Source organism: Mesoplodon mirus, assembly GCF_964341445.2.
Source record: "Mesoplodon mirus genome assembly, chromosome: 1".
In the NCBI taxonomy this organism is placed as follows: Eukaryota; Metazoa; Chordata; class Mammalia; order Artiodactyla; family Ziphiidae; genus Mesoplodon; species Mesoplodon mirus.
Window position 1 is genome coordinate 83,402,223 of NC_138976.1, and position 16,602 is coordinate 83,418,824.

At 37.2% G+C, this 16,602-nt stretch overlaps 1 protein-coding gene across 2 annotated transcripts in view; it reads left to right on the forward strand.

The window, feature by feature from the left end:
* Positions 1-16,602, forward strand: part of PCSK5 (proprotein convertase subtilisin/kexin type 5) — a 456,450-nt gene that overhangs the window by 197,651 nt on the left and 242,197 nt on the right. For both annotated transcript variants that reach the window (XM_082614748.1, XM_082614749.1), the window contains exon 9: positions 109-209. In XM_082614748.1, the coding sequence (XP_082470874.1) occupies positions 109-209 (101 nt within the window). The remainder of the gene's footprint in view (positions 1-108; positions 210-16,602) is intronic.

The following is a 16,602-nucleotide window of genomic DNA, read 5'->3' on the forward strand; positions in this document are numbered from 1 at the left end:
CAACTATTTCAACACCCCTCCATTCCAGTTTTATGAGTAAATTTCTTTTTACTTGCATGTGACTCACACTAACCCCAGAGCCCTAAATTTTCCACTTCTGTCTTCTAGATCACTACGGATCTGAGGCAGCGTTGCACGGACAACCACACTGGGACATCGGCCTCAGCCCCCATGGCTGCAGGCATCATTGCACTGGCCCTGGAAGCCAAGTAAGCCTTTATCTCCATATGTCTCCACTGGCGACAGCCCCTCAGCTCAAGGACAGTTTACCCCTTTGCTAGTATACAATCTCGAGCACAACAAGCCAGAATATAATCTTCCCAATTCCACCTTTAAAACTGCAAAGATTAGGCCTTAAGAAAAGCTTCCCCTCTGTTAAGGGAAAAGGCAACTTTTTTGGTTTTTATCTTCTTAAAAAATCAAACTGTGTAATTACTTTATTGTGGAGTCATAGTGCAAGCATGCCAGTTGGCTCTAACACTCTGCCTTGTTGAGTCGCGGAATGTTCTGTGAGTCTCAGAAAGCTTAGGTCTGCCCACTTCTGGTTCCTTTCCCTGCAGGACAGCGATGCAGCTCAGATTCCATGACAATAGAACCGTCACAGACTCACTCTGGGGGACAAAACACGTCAAGGTCATATGACAGGAGCCCAGGAAGAAAGACAACCCACTTAACTTAAATCCTTCTTAATGTAGTCAAATTTGGTGTTTAAAAGATCCCTTTGAAAGGCCCCCTCAGGTTATTTTAGGTTCTTAGGGTAGATTTATATGGTGGTAGGTCTCCTCTCTTCTTTCTCTAAGCACCAATAGATTAGTTTGTCTTAACTCTTTGAAAACCTAATAGAGATCTACACTCCCTTACCCTCAATTTCAAAAGCCAAAATGGCCTGAAAACTGAAAGTTGTTTTTTGCACATTTGATACCAAAACTCATTTGATGGCAAAGCTTGCCCAGAACTGATGTGAAACTATTTTCAGTCTTTATGTATTGTGAAAATTCATACATTTCACTGTAGAAGCATTAATATATTTGATTATGAGGCACTAGCTTGGACCCCACTGGAAGTTTTGTGTACCATATGCTAAGGACACCATATCTGAAAAAATTTTGAATTCCGAACACATCTGGTCCAAGGATTTTATAAAAGGGATTGTGGGCCTGAACTCTGAGGCCATCCCTACAAGAGGATCATAACAAAAAGGAATTGAAGTAATGACATAAGTGTTTTTCCAAAAATAGCCTTGCATCTCTGCCCTAGGAAGGAATGGAAAGATTCTTTCATATAAACCTGATGTAGAGCAATAGCAGGTGACAGGGAAAGAATACAAGGATCATGATGAGACTTGGGTATTAATAAGAACAGTACTGTTTCATTCCCCGTACATATTGGCTTCCCAACATTTACAGCTGACTCTCTATAAGGCACACAGCCTCTGTCAAGGCAGTTGGGCCTCAGTGTAATATGGATTCAGTAAATTGCTAAGTCATGTGTAATTCCTTGGACTGAGACAGGCAGAAAAACACAGGCTCTGGATATGGTGCTGTCTTAGTCTATTCAAGCTGCTATAACAAAATACCATAAACTGAGTAGCTTATAAACAACAAACACTTATTTCTCACAGCTCTCGAAGCTGGAAAGTCCAAGATCAAGGTGCCAGCAGACTTACTGTCTGGCAAGGACCCACTTCCTAGTTGGCTTTACATGGTAGAAGAAAGGGGCAAGGGAGATCTCTGGATAAATTTCTCTTATAAGGGCACTGATCCCATTAAAGAGGGCTCCAGCCTTGTGACCTAATCACCTCCCAAAGGCCCTACCTCCTAATACTCTCACATTGGGTGTTAAGTTTCAACATATGAATTTTAAGGGGACAGAGATATTCAGACCATAGCAGGTACCATATCTTTTGGTGACCTCCTGCCCCTAAGCACTGACATTGAGAGATGTTCAAGCTCCCATCAATGTTTGGATTTCTTTTGTTTTGGCAGGGTTAAATATTAAATCATTTCAACATATTTTATCTTTTAAAGTGTTAAAAGTTTAGCGAGGAGCTGGCACTTATCCTGTTCTCACTTTATAACTTTTCACTGGACTGTTCTGACAGCAGATTAAGTGTCTGTGTTTTTAATTTGGTGACTGTAAGTTGGATTTTGAAAAATATATCGTCCTCATTTTGAAATTCTGGGTTGTTTCTCTGGAATAGTCTCCTGTCCACAAACTACTAAAAAAAAAAAAATCAGGAATTCTTCCTGCACCTCCCCGTTTCCCAAAAAAACGATATAATCTCAAATTTGGCAACCAAGTACCGTAACTGTGGCTATACAGCACATGCTACTGAGTTCCTTGAAATACTACTATAACACTAATATTTTCAACAATAATTCTTTTAACCACTATTTAAGCTCAAATGAAAAATCTTTAATTTTATGCCTCATACAACACACTCAGTTGGATAAGGTTGCTTTGGGACTGGGGAACACACTGGAAAGCTGCCTGTTTTCTTTCCCTTTGCATTTTGAGCATTTTTTTAAGATTGATTTTTGCCAAAACTGTAATGGGTGGAAGGAAGGTCCTAGGCTAGAGTTTATGTAGAAAATCCACTGTATTTTAAGATTTTAAACAGTCTAGTCCGATCATGCGGCCAAAGTATATAGTAAACAACCAGATCAGGTGAGAAAGAATAAACCTTTCCTTGCATCTCTATGGTTTGTCCTACAGGCCAATCTTTGCCTGTAAGTGAAGCTGAAAGTTGGGAGGAAGAGGTCTGAGTACCTAAAGAGTGGGTCAGGCATGGATGTTAAACTAGCATCAATAAGCAATGGGCCTCCCACAGGAGACAAAAGTATCTACATAGCAAAGAGCTCAAGTAACAGTGTACCAAGGTTGCAGTTGTTCTAAACAAAGCTAAGTTTAACCCTTGGTAAGTGTACCTCACCCAGTTACCCAGCCTCCACCACTAGTACTTCTTAACAACACTTAAACCTTGGTATTTTGAGATTCAGCCTTTGCTATCACATGTTGAAGAGCCTGATAGTAGTTCCCTGTTACCCACGTTCCAAGACCCCCAGTGGATGCCTTTAACCACAGATAGTACCAAGCCCTATATGTACTATGATTTTTCCTATAAGTACATACCTATAACAAAGTTTAATTTATAAATTAGGCACAGTAAGAAATGAAGAACAATAACTAAAAATAGAACAATTATAACAATATACTATATTAAAAGTTATGTGAATGTGGTCTCTCTCAAAACATCTTATAGAACCATACTCACTCTTCTTGTGATGATGTGAGATGATAAAATGCCTCCGTGCTGAGATGAAGTGACGTGAATGGCGTAGGCATTGTGACGTAGTGTTAGGCTACTACTGACCTTCTGATGATACGTCAGAAGGAGGGTCATCTTTGGGTAATCTGGATCACCACGCCATGGTTGATGATCCCAGGTAGGACAGGGCTGGACAGTATGAGATTTCATCGCACTACTCAGAACGCTGTACAATTTAAACTTATGAATTGTTTGTTTCTGGAATTTTCCATGTAATATTTTTGGACCATGGTTAACCATGTATAAATGAAACCACAGAAAGAGAAGACAAGGATTGGGGTGGGGAGGTGGACCACTGTACTCCCTTATAAGGAGGGAAGAGAGAAAGCCAGAGCTGGGCAGAATTCTGGCCCAGGACTCTGTCCAGCACTTCAGATATTCACCCCCTGCTCAGGTCAGATGAGTCACTGGATGAGGCTGAGTGTTCAGATGAAAAGCTGCAGGCAAGGACTGCCAGTCCCTGTCCAGCTGCATAGCCCAGCTCTTTCTGCCCGACAAGGAGAAATGCATCGTTTCTCCTAATGTCACTAGGTTACAGTAGTATATACTCAGGGAAAACTGCCACCTCCTAGCTTCTTCACAGCCTGCTTCCCTTACGTCCCCACGTGCTTGCTTGCATCAGCATATTTGCCTGGATCAGTAGGACTGTGGGTCCTACTCTGGATGCTACTCCAACTTTTGACCCCTCTGCATTGTGAGTCTTCTTGCTCTGCTAAGGTTGGAGCTTTCCAAAAAATCTTCTTAGGAAACTAAGGGAAGAGAAAACAAAAACAAAACATAGAAACAGAGAAGCTTAAAGTGTTCAGATCTCTTATCTGAATGCAACAAAAGTTTGGCCATTAACTCTGCTGTGGTAACTAATAGGACTCCCAGGCCATCCTTATCCTATGGGGTATGTAACAACATGTGTTGTAAGAAACTCCACTGTAACACACCCCCAGATCCTTGGGTAAAAGTGTACCACTCCCAAGACTGGAAGGATTCTCAGTTCTAAAAACCTACCTCCTTTCCTTTTTTTCCTGAGTCTGAGCCTCTTTAAGCTCTATAGCCACCTCTGAAAGTCTGATCATAACTTTGCCTTTCTAATTACTAAACAATTTCCTCCTGCTCCTAAAAATGTTACCTGGGTGCAAGAAGCTCTAAATATTTTCCCTTCTAAAAATCAGGAACAATTTCAGAATAAGAGAAAACACTGGCATCTTAAAAGAGAGGCAAGAAAACTGTTTCTGTTTTGGGGTGCCCTCATCACATATGTATTGGTTCAGAGGTTTGTAATATTTCTGTTGTTTGGCTTTTGTGGATTTGGGGGGAATTTTCTGGTTTTTCAGTTGAGTGAATAGGGAATATGTAATCAGTGATTACAAGTAAACTAATTATCATTTGGTCCATTGCTACTTAAAATGACATCTTTTTATATAGTGTAACTGAAAAAGTTTAAGTAAAATAAGTGTCCTGGGAGCAGGTTTCTTTATTTATTTTTTATTGAAGTATAGTTGATTTACAATGTTGTGTTAATTTCTGCTGTACAACAAAGTGATTTAGTTATACATATATACACATTCTTTTTTTAATATTTTCCATTATGGTTTATCATAGGATACTGAATATAGTTCTCTGCTATACAGTAAGACCTTGTTGTTTATCCATTCCATGTATAACACCTTACATCTGCTAACCTCAACCTCCCACTCCACCCCTCCCCCAAACCCCTCCCCCTTGGCAACCTCTAGTCTGTTCTCTATGTCCGTGAATCTGTTTCTGTTTCGTAGATAAGTTCATTTATGCCATATTTTACATTCCACACATAAGTGATACCATATACTATTTGTCTTTCTTGTTCTGACTTACTTCACTTAGTATGATAATCTCTAGTTTTATCCATGTTGCTGCAAAAGACATTATTGTGTTCATTTTTATGGCTGAGTAGTATTCCACTGTATATATGTATATACCACATCTTTTTGATCCATTCATCTGTAGATGGACATTTAGGTTGTTTCCATGTCTTGGCTATTGTGAATAGTGCTGCTGTGGACATAGGGGTGCATGTATCTTTTTGAATTAGAGTTTTCTCTGCATATATGCCCAGGAGTGGGATTGCTGGATCATATGGTAATTCTATTTTCAGTTGTCTGAGGAACCTGGGAGCAGGTTTCTTAAATGAAGAAAGTAGTGAAACATAACTAATAGTGTTGAGTGAGCAACCTAGAAAAACATCAAGTCACATTGGTAAGGTGCTTTGTATCTCAATGCTGGCATATATTACCAGTACCCCAGACCTGTAGAAAGAAAAAAATATGTTGCTAGCAAATGATATTTCATATAAAATGGTTTATAAAATACAGTTGAAATAACTGACATTCATATAAACCTAGTATTCAGAATCATAAACTCTGTTTTACTGAAAGTTTTCCTGCCTTGAGTCTGCAACTATTAGCAAAGGAAAGCTATTTTAGTAGTGTTTTATATGTTAAATTATCAGCATTAGCTCAGGAAATTCAGAATTTAAGTTCACCAAAGAAACCTTTTTGCCTTGAATCGCAAATGGTTTTTCACTGGAAATTTGAACAGTATGTACTCAGCAAACAAGAAATGTTGCACAGTGAATGGTAAATAAAAGGGACTGAGTTGGGTAGAAACATCTGAAATTATTTAGCACTGATACAAGGAATCTGCCACAAATTCCTGTTTTAAGTGACCCAAAGCCTTTTCCTCAGATTTCATATCTCAGGGGCCACAAGGATACTATCCTTTGAGAACATTTAATATATCCAGATCTAAATTTAGAAAATAAATAAATTGGGGTGGCAGCTGTTATTCTGTTCTATTCTGTATATTCTATAATGTGTATTCCATTCTATACATATATCTATTCTATATATGCATATATGTATTCTATATATACTAGAAATAGACCTGGTACACATTAAACATTAGCTGCCCTTGGTGTTCTACACATATGCATGCATACATACACACACATTCCTAGGTAGGTTCATCTACTTTCTTCTTATTATCTATCTGTTCTCTTATTTCAATTGTCATATTACCACTGGTTTATAGAATATACCATATAGGTATATGTAGAACAAGATTGTAGAATATATATAGAGAGAATATAGTTCTAGATAGCTTAGACAACTTCTGTTCTTGTACTACAGATGTTTTTGTATGTATTATCTTCCAAACAAGGCTTAAACTCCTTGAGACTAAAGATTGTATCTTACAGTCTTTATTTATGTGTATGTAATCAATATCTATTGCATACTAAAAATAATTTTTTAACATCTTTATTGGAGTATATTTGCTTTACAATGTTGTGTTAATTGCTGCAGTATAACAAAGTGAATCAGCTATACGAATACGTATATCCCCATATCCCCTCCCTCTTGAGTCTCCCTCCCACCCTCCCTATCCCACCCCTCTAGGTGGTCACAAAGCACCAAGCTGATCTCCCTCTGCTTCGCGGGTGCTTCCCACTAGCTATCTGTTTTACATTTGGTAGTGTATATATGTCCATGCCACTCTCTCACTTCGTCCCAGCTTACCCTTCCCCCTCCCCCTCCCCGTGTCCTCAAGTCCATTCTCTACATCTGTGTCTTTATTCCTGTCCTGCCACTAGGTTCTTCAGAACCATTTTTTTTTAGATTCATATATATATGTGTGTGTGTGTGTGTATGTGTGTGTGTGTGTGTGTGTGTGTGTTAGCATATGGTATTTGTTTTTCTGTTGCTGACTTACTTCACTCTGTATCTAGGTCCATCCACCTCGCTACAAATAACTCAATTTTGTTTCTTATTATGGCTGAGTAATATTCCATTGTATATATGTGCCACACCTTCTTTATCCATTCATCTGTCGATGGACACTTAGGTGGCTTCCATGTCCTGGCTATTGTAAATAATGCTGCAATGAACATTGTGGTACATGACTCTTTTGAATTATGGTTTTCTCAGGGTATATACCCAGTAGTGAGATTGCTGTGTCATATGGTAGTTCTATTTTTAGTTTTTTAAGGAACCTCCATACTGTTCTCCATAGTGGCTGTATCAATTTGAATTCCCACCAACAGTGTAAGAGGGTTCCCTTTTCTCCACACCCTCTCCAGCATTTATTGTTGGTAGATTTTTTTATGATGGCCATTCTGACTGGTGTGAGGTGATACCTCATTGTAGTTTTGATTTGCATTTCTCTAATGATTAGTGATATTGAGCATTCTTTCATGTATTTGTTGGCAATCTGTATATCTTTGGAGAAATGTCCATTTAGGTCTTCTGCCCATTTTTGGATTGGGTTGTTTGTTTTTTTGATACTGAGCTGCATGAGCTGCTTGTATATTTTGGGATTAATCCTTTGTCAGGTGCTTCGTTTGCAAATATTTTCTCCCATTCTGAGGGTTGTCTTTTCGTCTTGTTTATGGTTTCATAATGATGTTTCATTAGGTCCCATTTGTTTATTTTTGATTTTATTTCCATTACTCAGGGAGGTGGGTCAAAAAAGATCTTGCTGTGATTTATGTCATAGAGTGTTCTGCCTATGTTTTCCTCTAAGAGTTTTATAGCATCTGGACTTCTATTTAGGTCTTAAATCCATTTTGAGTTTATTTTTATGTATGTTGTTAGGGACTGTTCTAATTTCATTCTTTTACATGTAGCTGTCCAGTTTTTCCCAGCACCACTTATTGAAGAGGCTGTCTTTTCTCCACTATATATTCTTGTCTCCTTTATAATAGATAAGGTGAACATATGTGTGTGGGTTTATCTCTGGGCTTTCTATCCTGTTCCACTGATCTATATTGCTGTTTGTGTGCCACTACCATACTGTCTTGATTACTGTAGCTTTGTAGTATAGTTTGAAGGCAAGGAGCCTAATACCTCCAGCTCCGTTTTTCTTTCTCAAGATTGCTTTTGCTTTTTGGGGTCATTTGTGTTTCCATACAAATTGTGAATTTTTTGTTCTAGTTTGGTGAAAAATGCCACTGGTAGTTAGATAGGGATTGCACTGAACCTGTAGATTGCTTTGGGTAGTATAGTCATTTTCACAATGTTGATTCTTCCAATCCAAGACCATGGTATATCTCTCTGTCTGTTTGCATCATCTTTAATTTCTTTCATCAGTGTCTTATAGTTTTCTGCATACAGGTCTTTTGTCTCGTTAGGTAGGTTTATTCCTAGGTATTTTATTCTTTTTGTTGCAGTGGTAAATGGGAGTGTTTCCTTAATTTCTCTTTCAGATTTTTCATCATTAGTGTATAGAAGTGCAAGAGATTGCTGTGCATTAATTTTGTATCCTGTGACTTTACCAAATTCATTGATTAGCTCTAGTAGTTTTCTGGTAGCATCTTTAGGATTCTCTCTATATAGTATCATGTTATCTGCAAAGAGTGGCAGCTTTACTTCTTCTTTAACGATTTGGATTCCTTTTATTTCTTTTTCTTCTCTGATTGCTGTGGCTAAAACTTCCAACATTATGTTGAATAATAGTGGTGAGAGCGGATAACCTTGTCTTGTTCCTGATGTTAGAGAAAATGGTTTCAGTTTTTCACCATTGAGAACGATGTTGGCTATGGGTTTGTCATATATGGCCTTTATTATGTTGAGGTAAGTTCCCTCTATGCCTACCTTCTGGGAGGTTTTATTATAAATCGGTGTTGAATTTTGTCGAAAGCTTTTTCTGCATCTATTGAGATGATCATATGGTTTTTCTCCTTCAGTTTGTTAATTTGGTTTATCACATTGATTGATTTGCATATATTGAAGAATCCTTGTGTTCCTGGGATAAACCCCACTGATCATGGTGTATGATCCCTTGAGTGTACTGTTGGATTCTCTTTGCTAGTATTTTGTTGAGGATTTTTGCATCTATGTTCATCACTGATATTGGCCTATAGTTTTCTTTCTTTGTGACATCCTTGCCTGGTTTTGGTATCAGTGTGATGGTGGCTTTGTTGAATGAGTTTGGGAGTGTTCTTCCCTCTGCTATATTTTGGAAGAGTTTGAGAAGGATAGGTGTTAGCTCTTCTCTAACTGTTTGATAGAATTCACCTGTGAAGCCATCTGGTCCTGGGCTTTTGTTTGTTGGAAGATTTTTAATCACAGTCTCAATTTCAGTGCTTGTGATATGTATGTTCATATTTTCCATTTCTTTCTGGTTCAGTCTTGGAAGGTTATACCCTTCTAAGAAATTGTCCATTTCTTCCAGGTTGTTCATTTTATTGGCATAGAGTTGCTTGTAGTAGTCTCTTAGGATGTTTTGTATTTCTGCAGTGTGTGTTGTAACTTCTTTTTCATTTCTAATTTTATTGATTTGAGTCCTCTCCCTCTTTTTCTTGATGAGTCTGGCTAATGGTTTATCAATTTTGTTTATCTTCTCAAAGAACCAGCTTTTAGTTTTATTGATCTTTTCTATCATTTCCTTCATTTCTTTTTCATTTATTTCTGATATAATCTTTATGATTTCTTTCCTTCTGCTAACTTTGGGGGTTATTTTTGTTCTTCTTTCTCTAATTGCTTTAGGTTTAAGGTTAGGTTGTTTATTTGAGATGTTTCTTGTTTCTTGAGGTAGGATTGTATTGCTATAAACTTCCCTCTTAGAACTGCTTTTGCTGCCTCCCATAGGTTTTGGGTTGTAGTATTTTCATTGTCATTTGTTTCTAGGTATTTTTTGATTTCCTCTTTGATTTCTTCAGTGATCTCTTGGTTATTTAGTAGCATATTGTTTATCCTCCATGTGTTTGTATTTTTTACAGATTTTTTTCATGTAATTGGTATCTAGTCTCATAGTGTTGTGGTCGGAAAAGATACTTGATATGATTTCAATTTTCTTAAATTTACCAAGGCTTAATTTGTGACCCAAGATATGATCTATCCTGGAGAATGTTCCATGAGCACTTGAGAAGAAAGTGTATTCTGTTGTTTTGGGATGGAATGTCCTATGAATATAAATTAAGTCCATCTTGCTTAATGTGTCATTTAATACTTGTGTTTCCTTATTTATTTTCATTTTAGATGATCTTTCCATTGGTGAAAGTGGGGTGTTAAAGTCCCCTACTATTATCGCGTTACATAGCATTTTCTATGTTCAGTGCATAAGTATTTACAATTGTTATATCTTCTTCTTGGATTGATCCCTTTATCATTATGTAGTGTCCTTCTTTGTCTTTTGTAATAGTCTTTATTTTAAAGTCTATTTTGTCTGATATGAGAATTGCTACTCCAGCTTTCTTTTGATTTCCATTTGCATGGAATATCTTTTTCCATCCCCTCACTTTCAGTCTGTATGTGTCCCTAGGTCTGAAGTGGATCTCTTGTAGACAGCATATATATGGGTCTTGTTTTTGTATCCATTCAGCCAGTCTACATCTTTTGGCTGGAGCATTTAATCCATTTACATTTAAGGTAATTATCGATATGTATGTTCCTATTACCATTTTTCTTAATTGTTTTGGGTTTGGTATTGTAGGTCTTTTCCTTCTCTTGTGTTTCCTGCCTAGAGATAAAAATAATTTTTAAAGCATCATGCTAAGAGCTAAGTGAATTAGGCAGGACATCATTCAAGTATATGTAAACTATGTCACTTGCCTTCAAAGGATCTTAAAATATCATTAGGGGGCATATGGACACCTGCATTCATGCACAAATAATTTAAGAAAATCTGTGAAATAGTTTTGGTGGAAAGGTGGTGGGACGTGCAGGATTTGGATGAAAATTGAAACAGTCAGACTCAATGATGATCCAAATTGGAACCTTGGTGCCATAGCATTTGTATAATCTCTATGACACCTTAAACACCATGTTTTGAACAAGTTCAGTTCTAAACAAACATTAAATTAATCCATCTATTCCAACCTTCTTATTTTTGGTACAAGGGAAATGAGGTTAACGGAATTGCTCAATATTATATATTATTTTTACCTCTCAGTTCCTCTCATTGCTGTTGCATAGTGACTCCTCTCACACACTGCCACAGCCCATCTCTTACCCAGTTTACTTATCATTCCTTAGAACTGGGCTTAACCTGGGTAAAATAAAGACATGATGGTATTCCCTCTTTTAGCTTCCAGAAGAAGCTAAAATTCCACTGAATTCTTCAGTGGAAGGGTTAACGTGAGACATGGAAAGATCAACGTGTGAAGAATTAAAGACACGTTGGGCCACAGGAAGATTCACCTCATATGCTTTTCAGAAAACTATCCCGAAAATTCTTTCTTAGGAAATTAAACTTATCATCTGCATTTCTGTAAGACCTAAAAAGTCCATCTATATAAATGTTATGCAGTTCCCCTTCATCAAGTACTTTATATCTTTGTTTTACCTTTCATTATAGTCTCTCTCTTACCTATGTATATTTCCAGTGCAAGAAAAAATGGGCCACTGCCCCAAATCTTTGGGATGCAATTATTGTGAGAAGTTAATACCTAAGACAGTTGAAAGGAAGTCTGGAGTTTTTAACAAACTGAGTTAAAGTAACTAATTGAGGGGCTTCAAAGTTCTAGAACTGACCATCTTGAAGGGAGGCCACATATGAAAGATATGATAGGCATAAACATTTCTAAATATTGGAGTTAGCATCTTAAGCCTGATATCTTGTAAACTGTTCTTATCTTCTTTGTTTTGTTTTAATTAAAAACACATTTCAGTATAAAATTTTCCATTAAAAATTCTCCCAAGGGCCACATTCAACTGTATGAAATGTTGCAGTGGGCGGGGAGCACAAATGCATTTGGTGATTAAGGTAAAATAACAGAGGATATACCAACTCTCCTTTTAGGAGAGTTTTATTTATTTCAATTAGAACTTAGCACGTGCACAGATAGTGAGAATACAGGCATAAATGCTCAGGTTCTGTATAATTACAGGTTAAAGAAGGAGTTATTACACATGTCCTTCCTTTCACATACTCTTAGAGTTTCTCCTGTATTGTAATGTTGTAGTTCTGGCTTAGAATTTAGCTGAGATTTCTGGCATAAATGGCTGCCATATACTGTAAGGAGGGTGAAGAAAATTAAAATGTAGTCAGGCAGGAGAGCTGAAAAAGGGGTTTGTGAGGTAGAAACAGCACACATTTCCATGTGAGGCTGAGTGGACAGAGAAAGGATGTACTGTCCTGGATTGTTCCCTATAGTGACATAATTGTAACCAGACTCACAGAGCAGTTACCACGGGCCTTCTGCCAGGACTGTGCATGAAAATAGCTTTGTTATGTCTACACACACATAGACAATACACTGTGTCCTCTAGCACTTTGCAAGTTCAAGTTATGTAGAAGCCAATTCTCACTGGACTCAACTTTGTACCTTAACTGATGGTCCATGGCTTAAAACAATGCAGCTTCCAAAGGTATCCTTTATTTCTAGAAAAGCCCTGGTCAACAGGCTTATTCACCTTGTATTATCTGGAGATTTAGCCAGTGTTTTCCATCCCCTTCCTGAGTTGAGGAAACTAAGAAACTTGATGGATGGTTGAGTTGCCCAGAGACTGAACTGAGAACAGAGAATGAGTCTATTAGGTGATTATTCACTGAATGTATTTTGCTCTTATTACTGTAGTAATAAAGATTATTTCTTAAGAAGAGTAATTCTCAGTCTTGTTGCAGTCCCCAGAGTTTTTCCTTGTAGAGCTGGTCAGATATCATTTTCAAGTGTCATATGTCATATATTAGAAATGTCTCATGTTCTAAATATTCAAATTGTGATTTAACCTAAGCAGTAATGCTGAAAGATTGGGGGTGGGAAAGGTCTTTACAGTGTCCTCTGGGATTTGACTGATTTCATAGCAATTATATCATTATCTATGATATGCCATCCTCTCCACCACCTTGACAAGAATCCCATCTGAAAGGACACTATGCCTAGAATTCTATAAAAATGACACCACTCGGAGAAAACACAAAGTAGGAAGCTTCTCCCAGTTTAAGTCCACCAAAAAAAGAGTCGGTGTAGAAGAGGGATGTTTGGAAGGAAACTTCTAATCTCATTTTTCTCATCTCTGAAAGGTATATAAAGAGATATATAGGTATATAAAGGTTGTTGGTAACATAGACCTTAGATGGAATCATTCATTCATGCAACAGACATGTATTAATGGTCCACTGATTGTCAGTTCCTATGCTAGGTATTGTGAATTGATTGTTGGATTGACAGAGGTGGAACTTTCATCCTATTTGGTGAGGCAGTCTGTAAAAAAGCAAACAATAAGTACTAAGAAAAACAGTAGAATAATGGGGAGTAACGGAGATATTTTTACATACAGTGGTTAAGGAGAGACCTCTGGGAGGAAGTGATATTTTAGCTGAGACCTGAAACATAAGAAGAAGCCTGCCTTGTAAAGAGCTGGCCTGTGCATTCCAGGGAGAGGGAGGAGCCAGCTCGGAAGACCCTGTGGTTGGAACAAGGTTACTGGCTTTGAGGAGTAGGAAGATCTGTATGGCTAAAGTGAGGAGAGGGTTGGAAAAGTCCAGTATACATATGGCGTCATAGTAGGTAAGCATGATAAGAGACCTATGGAGTCTTTTAAGGAGGGAGATATGACTTGATGAAAATTTTTAAAGATCATTCCAGATTCTCCTTGGAGAAGTCCTGGTGTGGGAGCAAGGCAGGTAAACCATTTTGGAAGTTAGTTCTGTAGATCAGGAGAGGTTGGGATAGCCTGGTCAAGATGATGGTGATAGGGATAGAGAGAAATGGATAGATCTGCTATACATTTTGCATGTACAGCAAACAGGGAGAGAATTAGATCATGGGCTTTGGGGTAAAGGAAAAACTCAAGGCTGAGTTCTAGTTCCTCAGCTGAGCTCTTGGGTGGATTGCATACCATTTATTGAAATAGATACCCTTTTCTTCCCATGGGATTCTGAGAATTAGAAGAAGCATAAATACCCAATGGAACAAGGTCCCTGGGCTTACAGGTCTTGTGACAAGACCTATAGCAAATTTCTCCTACAATTACTGACTGGGCTTTGGTGCATCAGCTTCCTAAATATTTATGAATTACTCCTTAGAAAAGGCTTTTCACTAAGATCATGATTGCTATAAATGTCTGAGACAATTTACATTTTTAAAAAGAGAAAGAAAATAAAGAGAATAGATTTATTTACATTATAAATTGCTCATCTACTGCCACATCCTTTAATTTAAATAAGGTGTTAATAGCAAATTAATTTTTATGCAGTTATCCCATAAAATTGCTTAGACAATCTACTAGTGTATTAGTGAGTTTATAAGAAGTATGTAAAACCTAGTATTTAAATTTAGTCTCTTGAGGATTTGTGGATTATATTCATTGCCAAGAAATTTTTGTTCTTGATAGTGTCTATGGTAACACCCCAAATACTATCAAATATAATTTTTCTTGCTAGGGATAGGAGAAGCTGACTTTTTTTTTCCAGGGTTCATTATAGTTTCACATCATAATCTGCTGCTTAATCACTTTAATCAAAGCATATTTCAGTACATTTTGCAAAATGACTTATTGTATGGCTTCCTGGAATATCACTATATTTGTATTTGAAGATTCTCAAATATATTCCTCAGCTCTATATTGAAATGCAGTTAAAATTCAAATCTATTTTTACACCAAGTGTTCTTGGGCTGAGTTTTGAATCAATCTTGCCTGTGCCCACATTTTCTTGACCTATAATTTTTTGCTTCTAGGAGATTTTTGTGTCATTTGTTCAGAAGAGCATAATTGTTCCCAGTGACACTAGCATCTAGTTTTTTGTATTTAGCTGATTCCAGCATTCTTTCTGTCCCTCTTTTTAAAGAATTTTAATCATAATACACTTTACCATTATCAATATGAGAGAAAAATAAATAAGATAAATATACTTGACAGATTGAAAGGCATGTCATTTCACTAGCATATAAGATTTATTCATCCTGACGTCAACAAGTTGTTTATGGCATTTGATGTGTCAAGCTCAAAGCAACAAATTTCTAGTAAAATAAACTATGATACCTGAAATAGAACATGCAAGACAAAAAGAAAGACATTTTGTGCTTAGAAGATGGGCTTATTTCTTACCATCTAGGATTAAGTTTTCATTTCTCTATTCATTCTGATTCTAAATCTTATTGAGTAACCATATGTGCGACTGAGATGAAGTAAAGTTTTATGTTCTTTGCATATGCCAGAAAAACAAGATGCCTGCAAAGCCTGGTAGTGTCATCCTACCCAATAAAAATCATAACACATCTGACTGTGACATACTGTGTATGAGGCAAAAGATTCTTCTTGTCGTCAGCCCCAACTCAGTGTGGAAATAGTGTGTAAGAGTGCAAGAAGGTAAAATGAAAAGTAAAATGATGAAAAATAAAAGCAGCTGCCAACTTTTATTGAATTCTTACTCTATGCCAAATACTGAACTTAATGTTGTCATTGGTCATCTCATTTAATCCTCAACGCAGCGCTTATAAAGTAGGCAACATCACCATATTTCGATGTGGAACCGGAGGCTTAGAACTTACATAGGCAAGAGGTGATAGATCTGGAAATTGAACTCAAGGCAGTGTGACACCGGAGCCCACCATCACACTACATCATGTGTTTTAAGAGCTATAACGAGACATGGTTAATTATAAATGGCTGCTGTGAAGTATAAGGGCCATGAGTATGGAGAAGGGTGATGAAATTTTGAACAGAGATGATTTAGGAAGACTTTACAAAAGAAGAGGGATTCGAGCTATACTTTGAAGATTCTTTGTTTTTTAATTGAAGTATAGTTGATTTACAATGTTGTGTTAATTTCTGCTGTACAGCAAACTGATTCATTTATACATATATGTGCCTTCTTTTTCTTTTCCATTATGGTTTATCAAAGGATATTGGATATTGTTCCCTGTGCTATACAGTGTGACCTTGTTGTTTATCTGAAGATTCTCTTTTCAGCTTTAATGTGCATATGAGTCTTACTGAATCTTGTTTAAAGATGCAGATTTCAGAGTCCTCAGGATAGTTTGGGTGATTCATTTGCAAGTGGCCCATAGATCAAAAGAACACCCCCATCCCAACTGTAAGCTGTCTTGAAAGTGGGTATGCAGCAGTAGCCCCAGCAATAATAACAATGTTTAGCACATAGTAGGCAATCAAATACTTGTATAATGAAGGAAGGAAAGGAGGGAAGGAACTCTCCCTTTGGTTTTTCAAAAGTATGGATAGAAAAATATTTGCAAATGAAGCAACTGACAAAAGATTAATCTCCAAAATTTACAAGCAGCTCATGCAGCTCAATATCAAAAAAAAAAAAACCCAATCCAAAAATGGGCAGAAGACCTAAAT